A 20,573-nucleotide genomic window follows, 5' to 3' on the forward strand; every position below is an offset into this window, starting at 1 on the left:
TTGAATGAAAGTTGTGTTTTACTATCTTTTCTTTGTTCACATATTGTTTTGTTTTTGACCTTGCACCCCCCCCCCCCTGTGGTTGTAAGCCGCCCTGAGTCCCCTCAGGGAAAAGGGCGGCATATAAATCCCAATAAACCTAAACCTAAACCTAAGTCCACCAGTCTTAAAAGTTGCCAATTTTAGAGAGCCCTACCTTAATCAGAAAATGCTCGGCTGCTCTTTTCCTCCCCCTCCTCCCCCTGCAGCTTCTTGATATAAAGTGAGGACATCCAGGCAAGCATTTTGCTGATTCTCAAATTCCCCCGATCCCTCCAAATGGTATTGCCTAGATGTGGTTTTCATAAGACAAGTTTATTAGAATGGAATCCACAGGCAGGAAAATAGGCCTGGAATTTATCTGGGCGTAGTAATTTGCCAGGAGATGCTCTCGGTCCGGGAGGGTAATGAGGGAGAACTGAGCCACCGCTGGTTGTGCGCGTGCATGTACTGCCCAGCCTCTTGTGCGGCCCAGTACTGGGCCAGGAGTTGGAGACCCCTACTCTAGGTTTCAATTCTGGTCCTTGAAGAAAACCCCAGTATATACACGCCCACTAAGAGAAGGCTCAGCAACCTTGGAACACTCAAAGGAGCCACCAAGGTCCTAACTGGAAGTCCCTCTGTTCAGTTCTGAAGCCGAGTGGAAATCCAGTTCCCGCAACATAGAGTCTCTTCCTAGCATGGTATCCGTTTTCCTTTACCTGTCCTAACCGAAAGCCCTATCAATTGTGGAGCCGACTGGCGACAGGGAGCCACAGCAGAAGGATGAAAGAGCCACATGCGGCTCCAGAGCCGCAAGTTGCTGACCCTTGCACTGAGAAATGCTTAAATCCTAGGTCACGGCTGCAAAAAATAGTAATAATTAAGGGGCCCTTGTAGAGCCTCTGTTGCAAAGCCCAGAATATCTTCGTCCTTAATGACTAATTAATAAGATAACCACCTTCATGACGAAGAAGTTGGTTTGCACAAGATAACGTTATGGGGGAGCAATGAGGTTGCTCCGCTGATTCCGACTCAGATGGCCCAGAATTGTTCGAGCAAGATGGTCTGAATGCCCTCATCTTTTCCACTGAGTTTCCGTAGAGTTCATTGGAGGTGCTTATTCCATGAGGACATCGACCGGGTTAGAGGAGAAAGATGCCAAAACCTTTTTAGGGGGGAGAGGCAGACTTGCCCAACTCCGTAAGCCTCGAGTTTGGTTTGGGTTTTTTTTGCAGGCAGTTGAAGCAAGTTGGTACTAAATGCAGAGAATTGGGATCTCCAGGGTTAACACAACACACACACCCTCTTCTTTTTCTCCCCCACCTTTTACCATCAGCCCTCCCCCTCCCACAATTCTGAGGGCTTGGTCAGCCCTGTTCTTCCACCCCAGCGTCCAGGTGGCTTTTCTCCTCCAATAGCTGCATTGGTCGATGTCTCTTGCCAGCCCACCTGCAGGGTTACTCAATGCCCGCTTGATGTGGCCAAGGTGCTATGGAGGAAGGGCAACCCCAGGCGGATGGTCCTCCTCAGCACAGGAGTTTTCCCGGAGGTCATAGAACAGGAAGTTCAACTTTCCTTGCAAAAGCTGCACGTAGGTCCAGAAGACTGTCCTAAGGTTTCTTGTCGAAATCAGTTTGGGGACGTTTTCTGGCTGTGCCGTGATACTTTGTTCCTAGGGCAAGAGAAGAAACCAGTCAGAGTGCCTGCAATGACCCGGAGCATGGCACAAAGGCTACACAACCAGAGAACAGGAATGAGTCCCTTTATTAATACCAGCTCTGCCCCCAATGTCCCTTTCAACTCTCCGGCCTGGAAAAAAGCTCTCCCACAAACCTGTAACAGCCTTTGGCTGAAAATACTCCAGTCCAAATGTTGTAAGCAGAAAACTTCCAACTATGAATCCAACAAGGCAAGATAAGGTAATTAATCGGGCAGGGCAAGCAAGATAAGGAGTTCCAGAAGTGAAATAGCATAGCCATAAATCAAACCAGTTGGGAGGATGCCAGGAACTCAGATAAGCAGTTAACGCCAGATGAACTCAGTGTTCTAGACCATTTGCCTCTCCTTTAAACTCCATCCCCAGGTGTGCCTTGTGAAGGGAATCATGGCCCTTTCCTCCCTCGTAAGCCACGCTAAAGCTAAAATTAACCCCTAAACCTAACCCCCCTAAACCTAAACCTAACCCTTAACCTAACGCTAAACCTAATCCTAACCCTTAACCTAACCCTAACCCTAAACCTAATCCTTAACCTAACCCTAAACCTAACGCTAAACCTAATCCTAACCCTTAACCTAACCCTAACCCTTAACCTAACCCTAAACCTAACCCTTACCTCAACTTGAATCGGCTTGCTTTCAAAGCGCTATTTAAAGTGCCCTTTTTTCTCCACGGTCGCTGTTGTCGCCCTGCTGATGACGTCAGCGACGCGGTTTAATCGGGCGCGCTTTAGTGGACCGTGGTTTTGTCGTGCCACGGGATGAGGAGGGGGTGGGCCTTGGTCTTTATTTGAACACCCCTCTCCCTTGTTCTACTTTCCCCCCCGCTCTGCCCAGCCTGACTTTGCCCTTCCCCAGTTTCCTCCATAGTCAACCGAGCCACTCTCCCGCTCTCTGACAGCTGTTCATCTTCTATCTCAGAGTCAGACTCTGAAGGGGGCATAAACACTGCCTGCCGAGCAGAGGTGGGTTCCTACCAGTTCGCACCTATTCGGTAGAACTGGCTCGTCAAATCTACCGAACCGGTTAGAAGAGGTTCCACCAGTGGACCCGGAAAGCAGGCCACACCTACAGAAGAGGTTCCAAAATTTTTTGAAACCCACCACTGGTCCTTGGATATGATTATTCTACACTATCATGCTCATATTTATAAAACTCAGTGCCTCTGTGAAAGGTAAGGATGACTGCTGCGTTTGTGGTGCAATCAGAACATTGCGTGTGTTGAAGTTGTTTTAATGCAAACCAAAGATGCCTTTTAAAAAACAAGTTTACAAGTTTATTCTTATGCATGCCAGTGCTGTGTGTAAGATAATTTAAGGTGGTTCTGACAAGTGTCGTCGGCGTCTTCACATGGGCAGCAAGCCACTCCCATCCGGTCACATGGGCGGCAAGCCACTCCCACAAAGGAGGCCACACCCACAAAGTAGGTTCGAACAATTTTTGAAACCCACCACTGCTTTGAATGTACCTATTGGCATACATTAACGTGACATTTTGTTGCATACAGCTCTCAAAGGGTTCACCACCTCCAATATACACCACACAAACATGGCATAAATAAATAAATTGTACATACACTACATCATTTAGTGATGAGTTGCCAGTGCTCATCAATAAACTGAGGACTATCTTGTAAAATGCAAAGGGAAAAGAAAAGAAAATGCTGTATATACTAAAAGAGCCCAGCTTCAGGGAACTGATAAAGTGCCTTTGATGGTGAGAAAAGCATCCCAGATTTGCTCAAATTCTTGGTCATATCCTATGTTTATACCAAGAGCATTCACTGCCCGTCCATTATCTTTTAGTGCCAACAAACGTCCATCACAACTATGGTATACTGTATATATCAAACCCTTCACACCTTACGGAAGTTTCTCACGTCCCTCTTCTCCGTAATCTCAACTCTTTCATCTGCCTTGTGACCTTCTTCCCTTTCATCTCCACTCATTCCATCATTAAACAGTTCAGCGGATGTCACACATTCTTCCTGTTCAGTGTTGACTCATTAGCCGCTACCCAATTTACTTTCAGGCGTGGTGTATTGAAGCCAGATGCCACTTTTCATGCATTCATCAAACACCGATGTCTCCCGTGTTTTCGCTTTCCATACTTCCAAATTTTAGCCAAACTCTGCCCGCAATCAGAAGTTCGAACCTGACCAGCTCGAGGTTGTCCCAGCCTTCCATCTTTCCAAAGTTGGCAAAATGAGGACCCAGGTTCTTGGGGGCAATATGTAAATGGTTCAGATAGTCCTTTATAAAGATAAAGGTTCCCCTCGCACATGTGTGCTAACCGTTCCCGACTCTGGGGGCGGTGCTCATCTCCGTTTCAGAGCCAAAGATTTAGATTTTTAGTTTTTTAGATTTGTTTTATTTATATGCTGCCCTTTTCCGGGAGGGACTCAGGGCGGTGAACAATTCAAAGCGGGGAAGGGAACATATAACACAATACAAGTAGTTAAAATAGCCAAGAATCACACAGCCACACAGGTCGAGAGGGGAGGGGAACTCATCAACCCCAGGCCTGCCGGCACAGCCAGGTTTTGACGGCTTTCCGGAAGGCCTGGAGAGAGGTGAGGGTCCGAATCTCCACGGGGAGTTCGTTCCAAAGGGCTGGAGCTGCCACAGAGAAGGCCCTCCCCCGGGTGGTAGCCAGATGGCATTGGCTGGTGGACGGAACCCGGAGGAGGCCGACCCTGTGTGATCTAAAGGGTCTTTGGGAGGTAATTGGCAGCAGGCGGTCTCTCAAGTACCCAGGTCCAATACCATGAAGGGCTTTATAAGTTACGACTAGCACTTTGAAGCGTATCCGGAGACCAATCGGTAGCCAGTGCAGCTCGCGGAGGATAGTGTAACGTGGGTGTACCGAGGTGTACCCACAATCACTTGCGCGGCTGCATTCTGGACGAGTTGAAGTCTCCGAATACTCTTCAAGGGCTGCCCCATGTAGAGCACGTTGCAGTAGTCCAGTCTTGCCCCATGTAGAGCAACTGCTGTCCGATGACGTCTCCATGGTCATGTGACCGACATGACTAAACGCCGTAAGGCACATGGAACGCTGTTACCTTCCTACCAAAGGTGGTTCCTATTTTTCTACTTGCATTTTTTACATGCTTTTGAACTGCTAGGTTGGCAGAAGTTGGGACAAGTAACGGGAGCTCACTCAGTTACGCGGTGCTAGGGATTCGAACTGCTGAACTGCTGAACTTTCTGATCAACAAGCTCAGCATTTTAGCCACTGAGCCACCAAGTCCCTGGTAATTCCCCATAATTCTCTACATTCTCTAAATAAGGGATGTCAAACGTAAGGCCCGCCAGCCTATGATGCCTCTGCCAGCTAAAATGGAGCTTGGGAGGGCCAAGTACGCGCTTTCTCCCCACCCACCCCCAATTGGCTCCCCTGCCCTCTGTTTTCTCTGGCAGAGGGCTAGCAAAAGAAACTAAAAACAAAACGAAAGGAGAAATGATTCCCCTTTTGCACTTGAGCATGCAAGAAGGGACAGGAAAGGAGAAAGGGAAAGAGGAAAGACAAAGAAAAAGAAGGGAAGAGAGTAAGGAAGGAAAAAAAGGAAAGAGGGGAAGGAAGAAGAAAGAATGGAGAGGGAAGGCAAAAGAAGGAAGGGAAGGGAACGGGAAGGAAGGAAAGAAGGAGAGAGGGAAGGAGGGGAAGAAGAAGAAAGTAGAATGAAGAGGGAAGGCAAAAGAAGGAAAGGAAGGGAGGAAGGAAGGAAAGGGGAAGGAAGGATGGGAAAGGAGAATGAAGAGGGAAGGCAAAAGAAGGAAGGGAAGGGAGGAAGGAAGGAAGGAAGGGAAAGAAGAAAGAATGAAGAGGGAAGGCAAAAGAAGGGAAGGGAGGGAGGAAGGAAAGAGGGAAAGAAGAAGAAAGTAGAATGAAGAGGGAAGGAAAAAGAAAAAGGAGGGAGGGGAGGAAGGAAGGAAGATTATCATGAGAGTGAGGGAGGGTCTGAAGGAAGTCCTGCCTTAGCACTTGGCCACCACAGGCCAAGGAGACATCGAGCTGGCCACCCCCACCCTCACCACACACACACACATCCCCGAGGTCAAACACAACCCTGATCTGTCCCTCAATGAAATCCAGTTCGCCATCCCTGCTGTAAATCCATATAGAAATACTATCTCTCTCCATTCAGAAAACCCCACAGCGTGATGAGATGGCTTCTGTAGTGGTCATCCATCCACCCCACCAATTCTGGGATTGGCTCACCTGCCCTTGGAAGCTCCTTAAGTGCTGAAGGAAGAAGTTGGCTTTCTCATAAAGCTGCTGAAGACGTACCAGGATGCAGGTCTCGTTCGTCGATCGCTGGGCCACCGCTACGCCATCCATCAGTTGGATCAACGCTTGGAGGATTTCCTGCGCCTTGACTTCGTTCTGAAATAGAATCAGTCATTTTTGCCATCTCGAAGGAGACTGTTATTTCCACCTTAGCAACTTTAAGAAGTGTGGACTTCAACTCCCAGAATTCCCTAGCCAGCAAGGCTGGCTGGGGAATTCTGGGAGTTGAACTCCACACCTCTTAATGTTGTCAAACTGAGAAACACTCCTGTATTTACTAGGGTGGAACCAGAATTGGGGTTTTTTTTCCTTAAAATTTAAGAAGTAAGACTGTCATCATTTTAGTTTCACTGCCATTAGCCTCTTTGTCCCATATTACAACAGAATTTCAGCACACCCAAAATAATTTAAAAAACCAGTAATCCATACAAGCTACAGTCAAATATCATGCTTAGCTACCACACTAATTTTCCTAGGCAAGGCTAGGAAACCAAAGTTAACGCATGCTAATGTTAGTTTAAGGGACGCAGTGGCTCAGTGGCTAAGACGCTGAGCTTGTCAATCAGAAAAGTCGGCAGTTCGGCGGTTCGAATCCCTGGCGCCGTGTAACAGAGTGAGCTCCCGTGACTTGTCCCAGCTTCTGCCAACCTAGCAGTTCAAAAGCAGGTAAAAACGCAAGTAGAAAAATAGGGACCCCCTTTGGTGGGAAGGTAACAGCGTTCCGTGCGCCTTTGGTATTGAGTCCTGCCAGCCACATGACCACGGAGACGTCTTCGGACAATGCTGGCTCTTCGGTTTTGAAATGGAGTTGAGCACCGCCCCCTAGAGTCGGGAACAACTAGCACATATGTGCGAGGTGAACCTTTACCTTTTAATGTTTGTTTATTTATTTATTTATTTATTTATTTATTTATTTATTTATTTATTTATTTATTTATTAGACTTATGTACCGCTTCATAGGGCTTTCAGCCCTCTCTAAGCGGTTTACAATTTTTTTTTAGCAAATTGAGTCAGCAACTTGCCCCCACAGTCCGGGTCCTCATTTCACCCACCTCGGAAGGATGGAAGGCTGAGTCGACCTTGAGCCGGTGAGATTTGAACCGCTGAGCTGCAGATCACAGTCAGCTAAAGTGGCCTGCAGTACTGCACCCTAACCACTGCGCCACCTCGGCTCAATGTTACTTTTATTATGTTATAAAGCTTACAAGTCTGAATGTATCTTCACTCTCTCACCCTTTATGAGAACTAGTCAAGGTGAGACACTTAGTCAGATTACCATTCTGTTCCAGACTCAAATTTCTTTTATCTGAAGGTGACCCTCATTAGAACCTTTCCCACTGTTCTTCAGGGTTATTTCTTCTTCCCATTACAGTTGTGTACACCTAACTGTGTTCTCAACCTGGCAACGTTAAGATGGGTGGACTTCAAATCCCAGAATTCCTCAGACAGTGTTTTAGCTTGGAAACACTGGTCCACTTGGCCCAGACAGAGAGAACCACTGGTTTGAAAGAGGGGTCAAAGAGGCTACCTATTGAGCAGCCGTCTCTCAACTAATCATTGGAACAACTTGCCTCCAGAACTTGTAGTGCTCCAACAGTGGAGATTTTTAAGAAGAGATTGGACAACGTTTGTCTCAAATGGTATAGGGTCTCCTGCTTGCGCAGGGGGTTGGACTAGAAGACCTCAGAGGTCCCTTCCAGTTCTACTATTCTGTTATTGGGATATTTTATTTATTTTTTGTTTGTATGTCAAACACGTGAAGTGCTAATACCACTTTATAATGCCTTGGTAAGGCCACACTTGGAATACTGCATTCAGTTTTGGTCGCCACGATGTAGAAAAGATGTGGAGGCTCTAGAAAGAGTGCAGAGAAGAGCAACAAAGAGGATTAGGGGACTGGAGGCTAAAACATATGAGGAAAGGTTGCAGGAACTGGGTATGTCTAGTTTAATGAAAAGAAGGACTAGGGGAGACTTGATAGCAGTCTTCCAATATCTCAGGGGCTGCCCCAAAGAAGAGGGAGTCAAACTATTCTCCAAGACACCTGAGTGTAGAACAAGAAGCAACGGGTGGAAACTAATCAAGGAGAGAAGCAACTTAGAACTAAGGAGAAATTTCCGGACAGTTAGAACAATGAATCAGAGGAACAACTTGCCTCCAGAAGTTGTGAATGCCCCAACACTGGAAGTCTTTAAGAAGATGTTGGATAGCCATTTGTCTGGAACGGTATAGGGTTTCCTGCCTAGGCAGGGGGTTGGACTAGAAGACCTCCAAGGTCCCTTCCAACTCTGCTATTGTATTATATTATATTGTATTGTATTGTATTGCATTGTATTGTATTGTATATACAAGATAACAAGTAGATATGAACATAAACATGAACAAAGGAAGTAAAAACAGATAAATGGGGACAGTAGGACAGGGACGGAAGGCACGATAGTGTGCTTATGCACACCCCCTTTATGGACCTCTTAGGAATGGGCTGAGGTCCATGGTAGACAGATGAGATTAAAGTTATGGGGGTTTGAGGATGTAACAATGGAGTCAGGTAGAGCATTCCACGCGTTGACCACTCTATATTTTCTGCAATCGAGTTTGGAGCGGTTTACCTTGAGTTTGTATTGATTGTTTGCCCGCGTATTATTGCGGTTGAAGTTGAAATAGTCATTGACAAGTAGGACGTTGTAGCAGATAATTTTGTGTACTATGCTCAGATCAGACCACAGGCGGCGCAGGTCCAGATTGTCCAAGCCCAAAATTTCAATCCTGGTAGCATAGGGAATACTATTGTGAGCGGAGGACTGGAGGACTCTTCTCGCGAAATATCTCTGTACCCGCTCAATCGTGTTACTGTCCCATATACAGTGTGGATTCCAGGAAGACGAGCTGTATTCAAGAATTGGTCTGGCAAAGGTTTTTGTATGCCCTAGTTAGCAATACAGTGTTACCGGAGAAGAAGCTTCGTAAAATTAGGTTAACAACTCTGAATGCCTTTTTGGCAATGCTGTTACAGTGAACTCTGGGGCTTAGATCATAGGATATGGCAGCACCTGTCTCTTGTCTGTAACACAGTCCTTCCAGCAGTCCCAATAAGGTTCACAACCATTTGCACTCTGATTCCGGTGATTCTGAGGATACAGATGAACCCCCAAGTGGCCTGAACATACTTACCGTCTTTGTTTTCCACACCCTGAGGTTCAACCCCACCAAGGGTAAATGCACGGGTTCCAGGAGCAAAGGAAATTCTTCACATTGGCTCTGCAGAGACAGGAGAAAAGCAGAGGAAAATCAGCTTGAGGCTGGCTAAATTCCACTTCTGCCTTCTACCCCTTCTAGCAAACAGAAATGGGAATATTCTTGTTAGAAAGGCAAATATTATTCTGCGGACTAAATCTACGATGAAGGATTATTGGAAGTATGTACGTCTCGTCTAATGAAGAGAAGAACTAGGGGTGACATGATATCCGTACTCCAATTACCTCCAATAGACCAATTAGATCCCACAGATTAGGCCTCCTCCGAATTCCATCCGCCGGCCAATGCCGGCTGGCGAGTACCCGGAGGAGAGCCTTCTCTGTGGCTGCTCCGACCCTCCGGAACGAGCTCCCCATGGAGATTCGAACCCTCACCACCCTCCAGGCCTTCCGCAAAGCCCTTAAAACCTGGCTGTTCCGACAGGCCTGGGGCTAAAGAGCTGTTGCCCCCCTTCTCGAATGGTATGGTGGTTGTGTGCTTTTAAATTGTGTATTGTTTTGTTCGTCTTTTTTATCCCTTATCTGTATCCCCTTCCCTGACTTGGATTGTGAGCCGCCCTGAGTCCCCTTCGGGGAAAAGGGCGGCATATAAGTGCAATAAATTCAATTCAATTCATTACTTGAGGGGCTGTCGCAGAAAAGAGTGGGGGGTCAACTTAGGTGTATAAAATGCACCTTTCCCCCCTTAAAAGAGGGTGAAAATTTGGGTGCGTCTTATACACTGAATGTAGCCTCACCCACCCACTGTCCTCCACCCTTCGGCCTCTGCCTCCCAGCCATCTACTTCCTTGCAACAAACGGGGAAAATGCAGCTTGCAGAGGCTGCAAAAGGCTATAGCAATCCCTGCAGCCTGAAACAGCTGATAATCGGGAGGCCCCTGCTGAAATTGAAAGTGAAACTTGCTGTTTCGCTCCACAAGCCAAATTGTTGGGAGGCAGAGGGAGGTTTTTTTTTTCTTGTGCTAATCAGGCTGTTTGCTGTTTACTGCAAGAAGGTAAGTCAATAACTAGAAATGCCTATAGAATGTTCAAATTATTAGACTTATTTTTTAAAGACTGCTTTATTATTGTTCTAGACAATTTAACAAAATGAAGAAGCTTTTTAAAGTTAATGCTTGATCTGAAGAGGCCCAGTGCTATTATATCTTCTTTTAAATAGCAGAGAATAACTATACTACTGGAAAGCCAGATCAATTTTAACAACATCTGCACAAGTATAGTCTGAAATGTAACCCTACAAACAGTGAATATTGTATGTACTGGAGGTTGATTGCAAGGAGGCAAATTGCTGGGAGGCAGAAGCAGATTCCTCCCCCCCTTATTTTCCTCCCCAAAAGCTAGGTGCGTCTTATACTTCAGAGCATCTTATACTCTGAAAGATATGGTACTTGGGGTCTGGTTGGTATATGGGGCCAACTCTGAAATTAAATTGCCCCAACTTCACTAGCCAAAAGGGGTTCCCCACATTGCAAGGGTACTCATTTCAAACAGAGTGGCGTCAGAATAGGGAATCCCACATGTGATAGGAATGGAAGAATTTACGGCATCCCCCTGTGGTGATTTAACGCTGCCTGAATGTGCTTTTTATTTATTTATGGTTTTCAAACGCAGGTTGGGGTGGCGTTTTGTAAACAGCTGGGCGAGGCCACAGGCTTCAGACGCTTCAGCGAGACTCCTGGCCACAACAGGACAAAAGTCTCGCTTTCACGCCAATTCCCACATAATTCCCAACCCAAACACCCCAAAGGTGAAATCAACACAGCGAAAAAAATGCTGTTATTTTGCGGTGTCAGCAAAGTAACCAAGGATTCAGAGCCGGGGGGGGGGGGGGAGAGAGCGCAGTCCTTACTTATTTTCCTCCCCAAAAGCTAGGTGCGTCTTATACTTTGGAGCATCTTATACTACGAAAAATAAAGTATTCTCCAAGGAACACAAAGGCAAGACAAAAAATAACAGTTGGAAATTAAGGAGGAATTTCCTGACCGCGACAACAATTAATCAGTGGAGTGACTTGCCTCCAGAGGTTGTGAGTGCTCCATCACTGGAGGTTTTTAAGAAGAGATTGGACAATCATTTCTTCAGAATGGTATTAGGGCGGGAGTGTCAAATTAATTAAGGGCCGCATCAGGGTTGTGTTTGACTTCGGGAGGGGTTGGGGGGATGTGGCCAGGGTGGGCGTGGCCAGCTCAATGTCACTCATTAAGGCTCTGTTTTCGGCCGTGATGGCCTCCTGCAGCCCTCTGTCAGTGAATCTGCATATGGCCATCTCAAGCTCCGATTTCGCTGTCAGAGGCACTGCAAGCTGGTCCTTCGCTGTTTACAGGGTACCCCCACAGCAGTGGTGGGTAACAACCGGTATGCCCCGTTACGGGCATACCGGTGCCTGCCAGGAGCACCAGATACCATTCCCATACGGTGCTCCGGAGGGCTCGCCTGCCCGCGTTCCTTACCGGTATTTGAGGTTTTCAGGACTTCTGTGCATGTGCACCGAGCATACGGCGCCTGTGCAACACTCCACCGAGCAGCTGGAGCATCGTGGAGGTGTCGCAGGTGGTAAGTATGTATGCGGGCACTGCGTGTGTTCATGTAGTGGATTCCCTACCGGTTGCAACAGGATCTGGAACCCACCAATGCCCCGCAGACTAGATTTAAATACCCTGTGGGCTGGATCCGGCCCGTGGGCCTTGAGTTTGACACCCCTAATATAGGGTCTCCTACTTAAGCAGCAGGTTGGACCTCCGAGGTCCCTTCCAACTCTGTTATTCTTCCCCCCGTTTGAAATAGGCCAAGAAGGAGAAACGAGTTCAGTGCGCTTGGACAGACCAATAGGTGCTTTCTCACCAACGTTTCCTCCATGTCCACAGCTTCAGCCACGTATTTCTGAATCAGTCGCCTGTCACATACAAGCTCCGTGGGCCACATCCCGGAGAGTCTCATCTGGAACAGGAATACAACGAAGACCAGCAGCCCTAGAGGAGACCAAGGAGATAGACCAGAGAAGGACTCACTATCTTCTGCTAGAGTTTGAGGGTGGGCACTCTCACAAAACGGAAACGCTCATCCAATCCACAAGTAGCTAACATGTACCGGTGCAAACCAGGGGTGAAAGCTACTTACCTTCACTACCGGTTCGCAAATGTGGGCGCCCACGGCCACCTCCGCACATGCGCAGGACCTTCCGCGTAGGGTGGCAAAAATGGATGTGTTGACATCCGGGTGGGTGGGCGGAGCCTGCTACCCAGCATGCCTAAAAGGTGAATAGAACAGGGAGCGGAGGGGGAATCTGCTATGCCACGTGATTTAATTAGCTAGAAAGCAGGAAATTCTGCTTTCTAGCTAATATAAATCTTGTGTCACAGCTGATCGTTGAAAATACCAGTTCGCCTGAACCAGTAATATGCACACACACAAACACACCCCGCCGCTTTTTCGGCCTGGAAAGCCTCCTGCATCAACCTCAAATAGCAGTTAGCAATAGCAGTTAGACTTATATACCACTTCATAGGGCTTTCAGCCCTCTCTAAGCGGTTTACAGAGTCAGCATATTGCCCCCAACAACAATCCGGGTCCTCATTTCACCCACCTCGGAAGGATGGAAGGCTGAGTCAACCTTGAGCCTGGTGAGATTTGAACAGCCGAACTGCAGAACTGCAGTCAGCTGAAGTAGCCTGCAGTGCTGCATTTAACCACTGCGCCACCTCGGCTCTAAGCAAAAAAAATGGTTGAGGCGTAATGGGCGCATGTGCAGATGGCAGGGGAGCATAGGGGATCGTGTGCACATGTGTGGGGGTGGGGTGCACACAGGGCGGTTGTGTGTGCATGTGGTGGGCGGGGGACAGGGGTGTCACACACACATTGCAGGAATTCAGTCCGTGCACTTATACAAATACAATAGCAGAGTTGGAAGGGACCTTGGAGGTCTTCTAGTCCAACCCCCCGCCTAGGCAGGAAACCCTATACCGTATCAGACAAATGGCTATCCAACATCTTCTTAAAGACTTCCAGTGTTGGGGCATTCACAACTTCTGGAGGCAACTTCTGTTCCACTGATTCATTGTTCCAACTGTCAGGAAATTTCTCCTCAGTTCTAAGTTGCTTCTCTCCTTGATTAGCTTCCATCCATTGCTCCTTGTCCTACCCTCAGGTGCCTTGGAGAATAGTTTGACTCCCTCTTCTTTGTGGCAGCCCCTGAGATATTGGAAGACTTCTATCATGTCTCCCCATGTCCTTCTTTTCATAAAACTAGACATCCCCAGTTCCTGCAACCGTTCTTCATATGTTTTAGTCTCCAGTCCCCTAATCCTCTTTGTTGCTCTTCTCTGCACTCTTTCCAGAGTCTCCACATCTTTTCTACATCGTGGTGACCAAAACTGAATGCCGTATTCCAAGTGTGGCCTTACCAAGGCATTATAAAGTGGTATTAACCCTTCACGTGATCTTGATTCTCTCCCTCTGTTTATGCAGCCAAGAACTGTGTTGGCTTTTTTGGCAGCTGCTGCACACGGCTGGCTCCTATTTAAATGGCTGTCCACTAGGACTCCAAGATCCCTCTCACAGTTACTACTATTGAGGAAGGTACCACCTATACTGTACCTGTGCATTTTGTTTTTCTTGCCTAAATGTACAACTTCAAATGTCCAGTCTTAATTTTTTGCTCATTGCTAAGTCAGATGCATATAGTTTCCAACCCAAAAGACAGTTTGTTTCCAGTTTCGTCACCCCCCTGGCTCTCCCCTCAGCCTGGGATAATGGATACTGTAGTTTGGGAGGCAAGGCCGCAAAAATGCCCTCGATCGATCTGGGAGTGGTCAAAAAAGTCAAGATGGCAGTCACAAAAACACAAGGCTCTCCCGGTGGTTTCTCTGCATGCAAGAAAACAGAAAGGGCTTCTAATACAGGAAGTCCTCGACTTACAACCATTTGTTTAGTGACCTTCCAAGTTGCAACGGCACTGAAAAAAGTGACTTATGGCCAGTTTTCACACTTACGACCGTTGGCGCCTCACCATGGTCACATGATCATAGTTCAGACGGTTGTCAAATGGTTCGTATTTATGACGGTTGCAGTGTCCCTGGGTCAGGTGAGATCGCCTTTTGCGACCTTCTGACAAGGCAAATCAATGAGGAAGCCAGATTCCCTTAATGACCGCGTTATTAATTTAACAATGGCAACGATTCTCTTAACATCCATGTCAGGGAAGGTCGTAAAATGGGGCAAAATTCTGTCTCGCTTAGCAACAGAAATTCAATTGTGGTCGTAAATCGAGGACTTGCAGAGAATTGAGGCCTCCGTCTTGATGTTTTTCAACCAACCTCCCCAGAAATCCCATCAAAAAACAGTTGGACTTCCAACCTCCATCATCCCCAGCTGAGGTGGCTTATTAACAGGATCCCATCTTTGGGGTCAGCTGAATTGCAGATTCCTAATTCTAACCCCAAACCTAAATATCTTGAGTTCTAGATAGGATCCCTCCCCATTTGGAAACTTAACTTGGGAGCTTTAAGACTTGTGGACTTCAGCTCCCAGAATTCCCCAGCCAGCGAATGCTCAATTCAGTCTGTGGGAGCGGGGTGGGGTTAGTTCTTCCCCAGACCTCATCCTGGATTATTGCCCTCTAGCCTCAGCTCATGTGCAGAGTGCTTTCCCCCTTGCATGCTACTTTTTCAAGAAAGAGGCCATGCCAGCCCTTCTATTTGAGCTCCTGTCCTTCCCTAATTCGTTTTAGTGTCAATCCGGGAGAATATTTGTAGCCCGGGGTTGAAAATGAGGGATCCTTGGTGCCCTCTGAGCTTTGGTGGTTTTCTTGCAGACCTTCCATTACCCAAACTAGGTAACATCATCAGTCCTGCCAGCGAAATGCCTGCACCAAGGATCCCTGCATTTTGGGGTTTCTCTGCCCTGCCCTCTCCTGCCAGGCTGGCACTCACGGTTCAACTCCATGCCCCACTGTCCATCGGGTCACCTCCTCGCTCCGCAGGGGGACAACAGCTGCTCTTCTCCAGCTCCTGCCCGGCGTCCATTGAAGACGGCTTAAGCACGCAACCCCAGCGAGGCCGCCGTGCCGCACGGAGGGGAGAGCCCCAGAGGTTGCTGGCTTCTCTTGCCAGGGCTCTCTGCTGCGCAATTCCAGCTTTCCCAAGTCAGGGTTGCGTCGCTTCCTGTTGTGTTGCTGCTACTGGTGGTGCTGACCTCTGGGCCAAGGCACTAGAGAAGGGAACACGGCAGGCCGTCAGGAAAACTTCTCACTTCCAGATATTTCCGTCTTGGCTCGCAGCTGATGGAGGAAAGGCAGCACAGGCTACGGACTGAGCCACGAGAAGCCATCCGCAGGGATCTTGCAAACACGTTCCAGCCTCAAGGCTTTATTAGTATACAGAATAAGGGAGTTGGAAAGGGACCTTGGAAGTCTTCTAGTCCAACCCCCTGCTTAGGCAGGAAACCCTACACCACTTCAGACAAATGGCTATCCAACATCTTCTTTAAAACTTCCAGTGTTGGGGCATTCACAACTTCTGGAGACAAGCTGTTCCTCTGATGAATTGTTCTAACTGTCAGGAAATTTCTCCTAAATTCTAAGTTGCTTCTCTCCTTGGTTAGTTTCCACCCATTGCTTCTTGTTCTACCCTCAGGTGTCTTGGAGAATAGTTTGACTCCCCCTTCTTTGTGGCAACCCCTGAGATATTGGAAGACTGCTATCATGTCTCCCCTAGTCCTTCTTTCCATTAAAGTACGATCTCCCCGTGGAGATTCGTACCCTCACCACCCTTCAGACCTTCCGCACAGCCCTCAAGATCTGGCTATCCCGTCAGGCCTGGGGTTAAAGATTACAATCCGTCCCCACCCGAATATGAATGTTGCTCTATTTTTTAATTAAGTATGTTCTATACGTCATTGTATGTATCCCCTCCCACATAAGTTGTAAGCCGCCCTGAGTCCCCTCAGGGAAAAGGGCGGCCTATAAATAAATAAATAATAAATAAATAAATAAATAAATAAATAAATAAATAAATAAATAAATAAATAAATAAAGTAGACATACCCAGTTCCTGCAACTGTTCTTCATATGTTTTAGTCTCCAGTCCCCTAATCCTCTTTGTTGCTCTTCTCTGCACTCTTTCTAGAGAAGGCTTACTACAGGTAGCTCACAACAACCAACTATTTTTTTAGTGACCATTCAAAGCTACAGTGCCATTGGGGGGGGGGGGAGGGAGTGACTTATTACTGGTCTTCACACAGGCCAGCATCATGTTTAGGATAAAGACAAGCTTAGATTCTGACAGATCTCTATGTCAGTGTCTCTTAATCTCAGCAATTCTAAGATTGTGTGGAATTCAACTCCCAGCATTCCCCAGTCAACACTTGGGGAAATAGAATAGAATAAAAAAGAATACAGAGTTGGAAGGGACCTTGGGGGTCTTCTAGTCCAGCCCCCCCCCCTGCTTAGGCAGGAAACCCTACACCACTTCAGACAAATGGCTAACCAACATCTTCTTTAAAACTTCCAATGTTGGGGCATTCACAACTTCTCTCCTTGATTAGTTTCCACCCATTGCTTCTTGTTCTGCCTTCGGGTGCCTTGGAGAACAGTTTGACTCCCTCTTCTTTGGGGCAACCCCCGAGATATTGGGACACTGCTATCATGTCTCCCCTGGTCCTCCTTTTCATTAAAGTAGACATCCCCAGTTCTTTGAGGCACCCCATGCAGCCCCGGAGAAAGACAGATAGATTTGGGGTGCTCGGCACTGCCCCCCTAGTCCTATGGGACATGGATGTCACTGATGGATGTCTCCAAAGCTGGATCTTGACTTTGCTGCCTCTCATTGGGATCTACCAAATCCAGAATGTCTGGAACCAAAAAAACCAAAAAGTGTCTTAAAGCAAATTTTACGGTCCCAAAGGTGCTTTTTCAGGTGGCAAGTGGGCTTTCTTGTTGTTGTTGTTGTTGTTGTTGTTGTTGTTGTTTTCATTTTTCACCCCGGTTGCTCCTGGTTCCTGTAGTCTGCAGTTATTCCTCTGGAAATCCATTCCTACTCCCACACCACTCAAAGGGTCTTCATCCCAAATTGCATAGCTAAAAGTCTGTAGAGATAGATAGATAGATAGATAGATAGATAGATAGATAGATAGATAGATAGATAGATAGATAGATAGATAGATAGATAGATAGAAGTTTATTTATATGCCACCCTTTTCCCTGGGGGGACTCAGGGCGGCTCACAATCCAAGGGGGAGGGGGAGACAAACTTTTTAACATATAAGACAATACATAATTAAAAAACACAACATTCATACCATTCGGGCGGGTTACAGTCTTATCCCCAGGCCTGACGGGATAGCCAGATTCTGAGGGCTGTGCGGAAGGTCTGGAGGGTGGTGAGGGTACGAATCTCCACGGGGAGATCGTTCCATAGGTTCGGAGCTACCACCGAGAAGGCTCTCCTCTGCGTAGTTGCCAGTCGGCATTGACCGGCAGATGGAACTCGGAGGAGGCCTAATCGATGGGATCTAATAGGTCGCGTGGAGATCCTCAGCCATCCAGGCCATGGTTGTCCCAAAGGGGCTTTTTCAGGAGGAAACTGGACTTTCTTGTTTTTCTTTTGAAGACATTTCACTTCTCATCCAAGAAGCTTCTTCGGGATAGTGGGGGATGAAAGGATTTGTGCTCCTTGCATACAGCTGGAGATTTTCATCCTTTTTAGAGAGTCGTTGAGGCCACTTGGAGGTTTATCTGTGTCCTCAGCTTCTTGGGGAAAGAAAATCCCGTTGCCTCATGAAAAAGCACCATTGGGACAACCATGAGCTGGATAACTGAGAATCTCTACAGACACCTCAAGCTCCTTCTGTGCAGTTGACTATGTCTAACAAAAACACCCATCTCAGTCCTGCTCTGAGACTTCACTGATCACTGGAAGATCTGAGGTAAAATCAGGGGATAGGATTTGGATTTGATTTGGATTTGGATTTATTACATTTATATGCCGCCCTTTTCCCCGAAGGGGACTCAAGGCGGCTCACAATTCAGTCAGGGAAGGGGGTACAGACAGCGGGATAAAAAGACGAACATAACAATACAAAATTTAAAAACACACAACAACCATACCATTCGAGAAGGGGGGCAAAAGCTCTTTAGCCCCAGGCCTGTCGGAACAGCCAGGTTTTAAGGGCTTTGCGGAAGGCCTGGAGGGTGGTGAGGGTTCGAATCTCCACGGGGAGCTCGTTCCAGAGGGTCGGAGCAGCCACAGAGAAGGCTCTCCTCCGGGTAGTTGCCAGTCGGCATTGGCTGGCGGATGGAATTCGGAGGAGGCCTAATCTGTGGGATCTGATCAGTCTATTGGAGGTAATTGGCAGCAGGCGGTCTCTCAAGCCAGAAGCCTTGATGTCACTCCTGGACCGGGAGAGGAATGGAGAGGAAACTGACATACATGCGAGCAAGAAGAGACGATTAAGGATAAGGAAGGTCAACCAACTTGGCTCCGGCACTCAGAAGCTGCCGTAGCTCACGCCTGCAGTTGAGCGCCTGCTAGAATCCCTCTGGATCATGTGAGATTACTTTCCCGGTGATAGTAAAAGCTACAAGCGGGATTTCCGAGCAAGTCAAAGGATTTTGGCTGGAAATCAACTTGTTCCAGCTGCAGGAAACTAGTTATAGGCTTCATTCCTGTGAGGTTCTCTGGAACTTAAGACCCAACGGTGTCTAGACCAGGAGCAACTTTAAGACTTGTGGACTTCCAACTCCCAGAATTCCTCAGTCAGCACTTGGGGAAATAGAAACAGACCAGCTAGAACAGGGGTCTCCAACCTTGGCAACTTAAAGACTTGTGGACTTTAACTAGCAGAATTTGGGGAGTTGAAGTCCACAAGTCTTAAAGTTGCCAAGGTTGGAGACCCCTGGTCTCTCTAGACAGACAAGTTGGCTACTGCAAAGTAGGGAAAAGTCTAGTGGCTCTTTAAAAACTGGGCAATCTATTTGGGCCAATGGGTCCAGCAGATAGGGAGGAGTTTCATACAGGTACGTCCTTCACTTACAGCCATCCGTTTAATCAACACTTGAAGATACGACGGCAGTGAGAAAATGACCTATGATCATTTTTTGGGCTTACAATCAGTGCAACATGATCATGGGATCAAAATTAGGATGTAGCTGGCTCACATTTATTTTTATTTTTATTTTATAAATGTTATGCCTTTTTCTTTAACGTGCATAAGTGCTTAATAAACAGTGTATTGTCTGGGTCAATTTACTTCCTAATAATAGTAAGGATAATATTATTTACTTGTACATAATTAATATTACTATTAATCTTCTCATTGTCCCTATCACCCATCTCCTCCCACTTATGACTGTAGGACTATAACTTTGTTCCTTGCATCATTACAATTTATATGGATTGTTTCCTAGTATGATTTGATGGCTTATTTGTAGCCTACGACTATCATTAAGTGTTGTGCCTTATAATACGTGACAAATATTTCTTTTTATGTACACTGAGAGCATCTCCACCAAAGACAAATTCCTTGTGTGTCCAATCACACTTGGGCAATAAAAAATTCTGTTCTGTTCTGTTTGTTCTATTCCATCCCATCCCATCCCTATTCCTATTCCTATTCTATTCTATTGCTTTTATCATTATTTCTATTCTATTCTATTCTATCCCAACCCATCCCTATTCCTATTCCTATTCTGTCCCTATTCTATTCTATTGATATTCTCTTGTTATTTCTATTCTATTCTATTGATATTCTCATTATTTCTATTCTATTCTATTCTATTCTATCCCATCCCTATTCCTATTCCTATCCTATTCCTATTCCTATTCTATTCTATTGATATTCTCTTGTTATTTCTATTCTATTCAATTTTATTCTATTGATATTCTTCCCACTTCTAATTTCTACCTCTGTTATTGAGAGACCGCCTTCTGCCGATTACCTCCCTTCGTCCCATCAGATCGCACAGAGTGGGCCTCCTCCGAGTTCCATCCGCCAGTCAGTGCCGACTGGCGACTACGCGGAGGAGAGCCTTCTCAGTAGCAGCTCCGACCCTTTGGAACGAACTCCCCGTAGAGATTCGCACCCTCACCACAGTCCAGAGCTTCTGCACAGCCCTTAAGATCTGGCTGTCCCGTCAGGCCTGGGGATAAGATCTTCATACACCCCACCCGAATGTTGAATGAATGTTGTGTTTTATTGCTATTATTATTTGTACTCACATATTATTTTACGTTCTGTCTTGCACCCCCTTCCCATGAGTTGTAAGCCGCCCTGAGTCCCCTCAGGGAAAAGGGCGG

The 20,573-nt window shown here is 46.8% G+C and overlaps 1 protein-coding gene across 1 annotated transcript; it reads right to left on the reverse strand.

Annotated features, from left to right (window-relative positions):
* Positions 1-182: 182 nt before the first annotated feature.
* On the reverse strand, positions 183-15,435 carry THPO (thrombopoietin). Its single transcript, XM_032225528.1, has 5 exons — positions 15,213-15,435; positions 12,127-12,254; positions 9,203-9,289; positions 5,962-6,126; positions 183-1,693 (listed from the first exon to the last, which is right to left on the reverse strand). Exons 1-5 carry the CDS (start codon positions 15,223-15,225, stop codon positions 1,511-1,513), a joined length of 576 nt encoding a protein of 191 aa, XP_032081419.1. The 5' UTR covers positions 15,226-15,435; the 3' UTR covers positions 183-1,510.
* Between the last annotated feature and the right edge of the window lie 5,138 nt (positions 15,436-20,573).

Source organism: Thamnophis elegans, chromosome 10 (assembly GCF_009769535.1).
Source record: "Thamnophis elegans isolate rThaEle1 chromosome 10, rThaEle1.pri, whole genome shotgun sequence".
Taxonomy (NCBI): domain Eukaryota; kingdom Metazoa; phylum Chordata; class Lepidosauria; order Squamata; family Colubridae; genus Thamnophis; species Thamnophis elegans.

Coding starts and splice junctions, on each gene's coding strand:
- THPO (XM_032225528.1), bottom strand. Junction 9,290..12,126: donor TGGACATGGAGGAAACGTTG/GTGAGAAAGCAC, acceptor CTGTCTCTGCAG/AGCCAATGTGAAGAATTTCC. Junction 1,694..5,961: donor TAAGGAGCTTCCAAGGGCAG/GTGAGCCAATCC, acceptor CTCTTGCCCTAG/GAACAAAGTATCACGGCACA.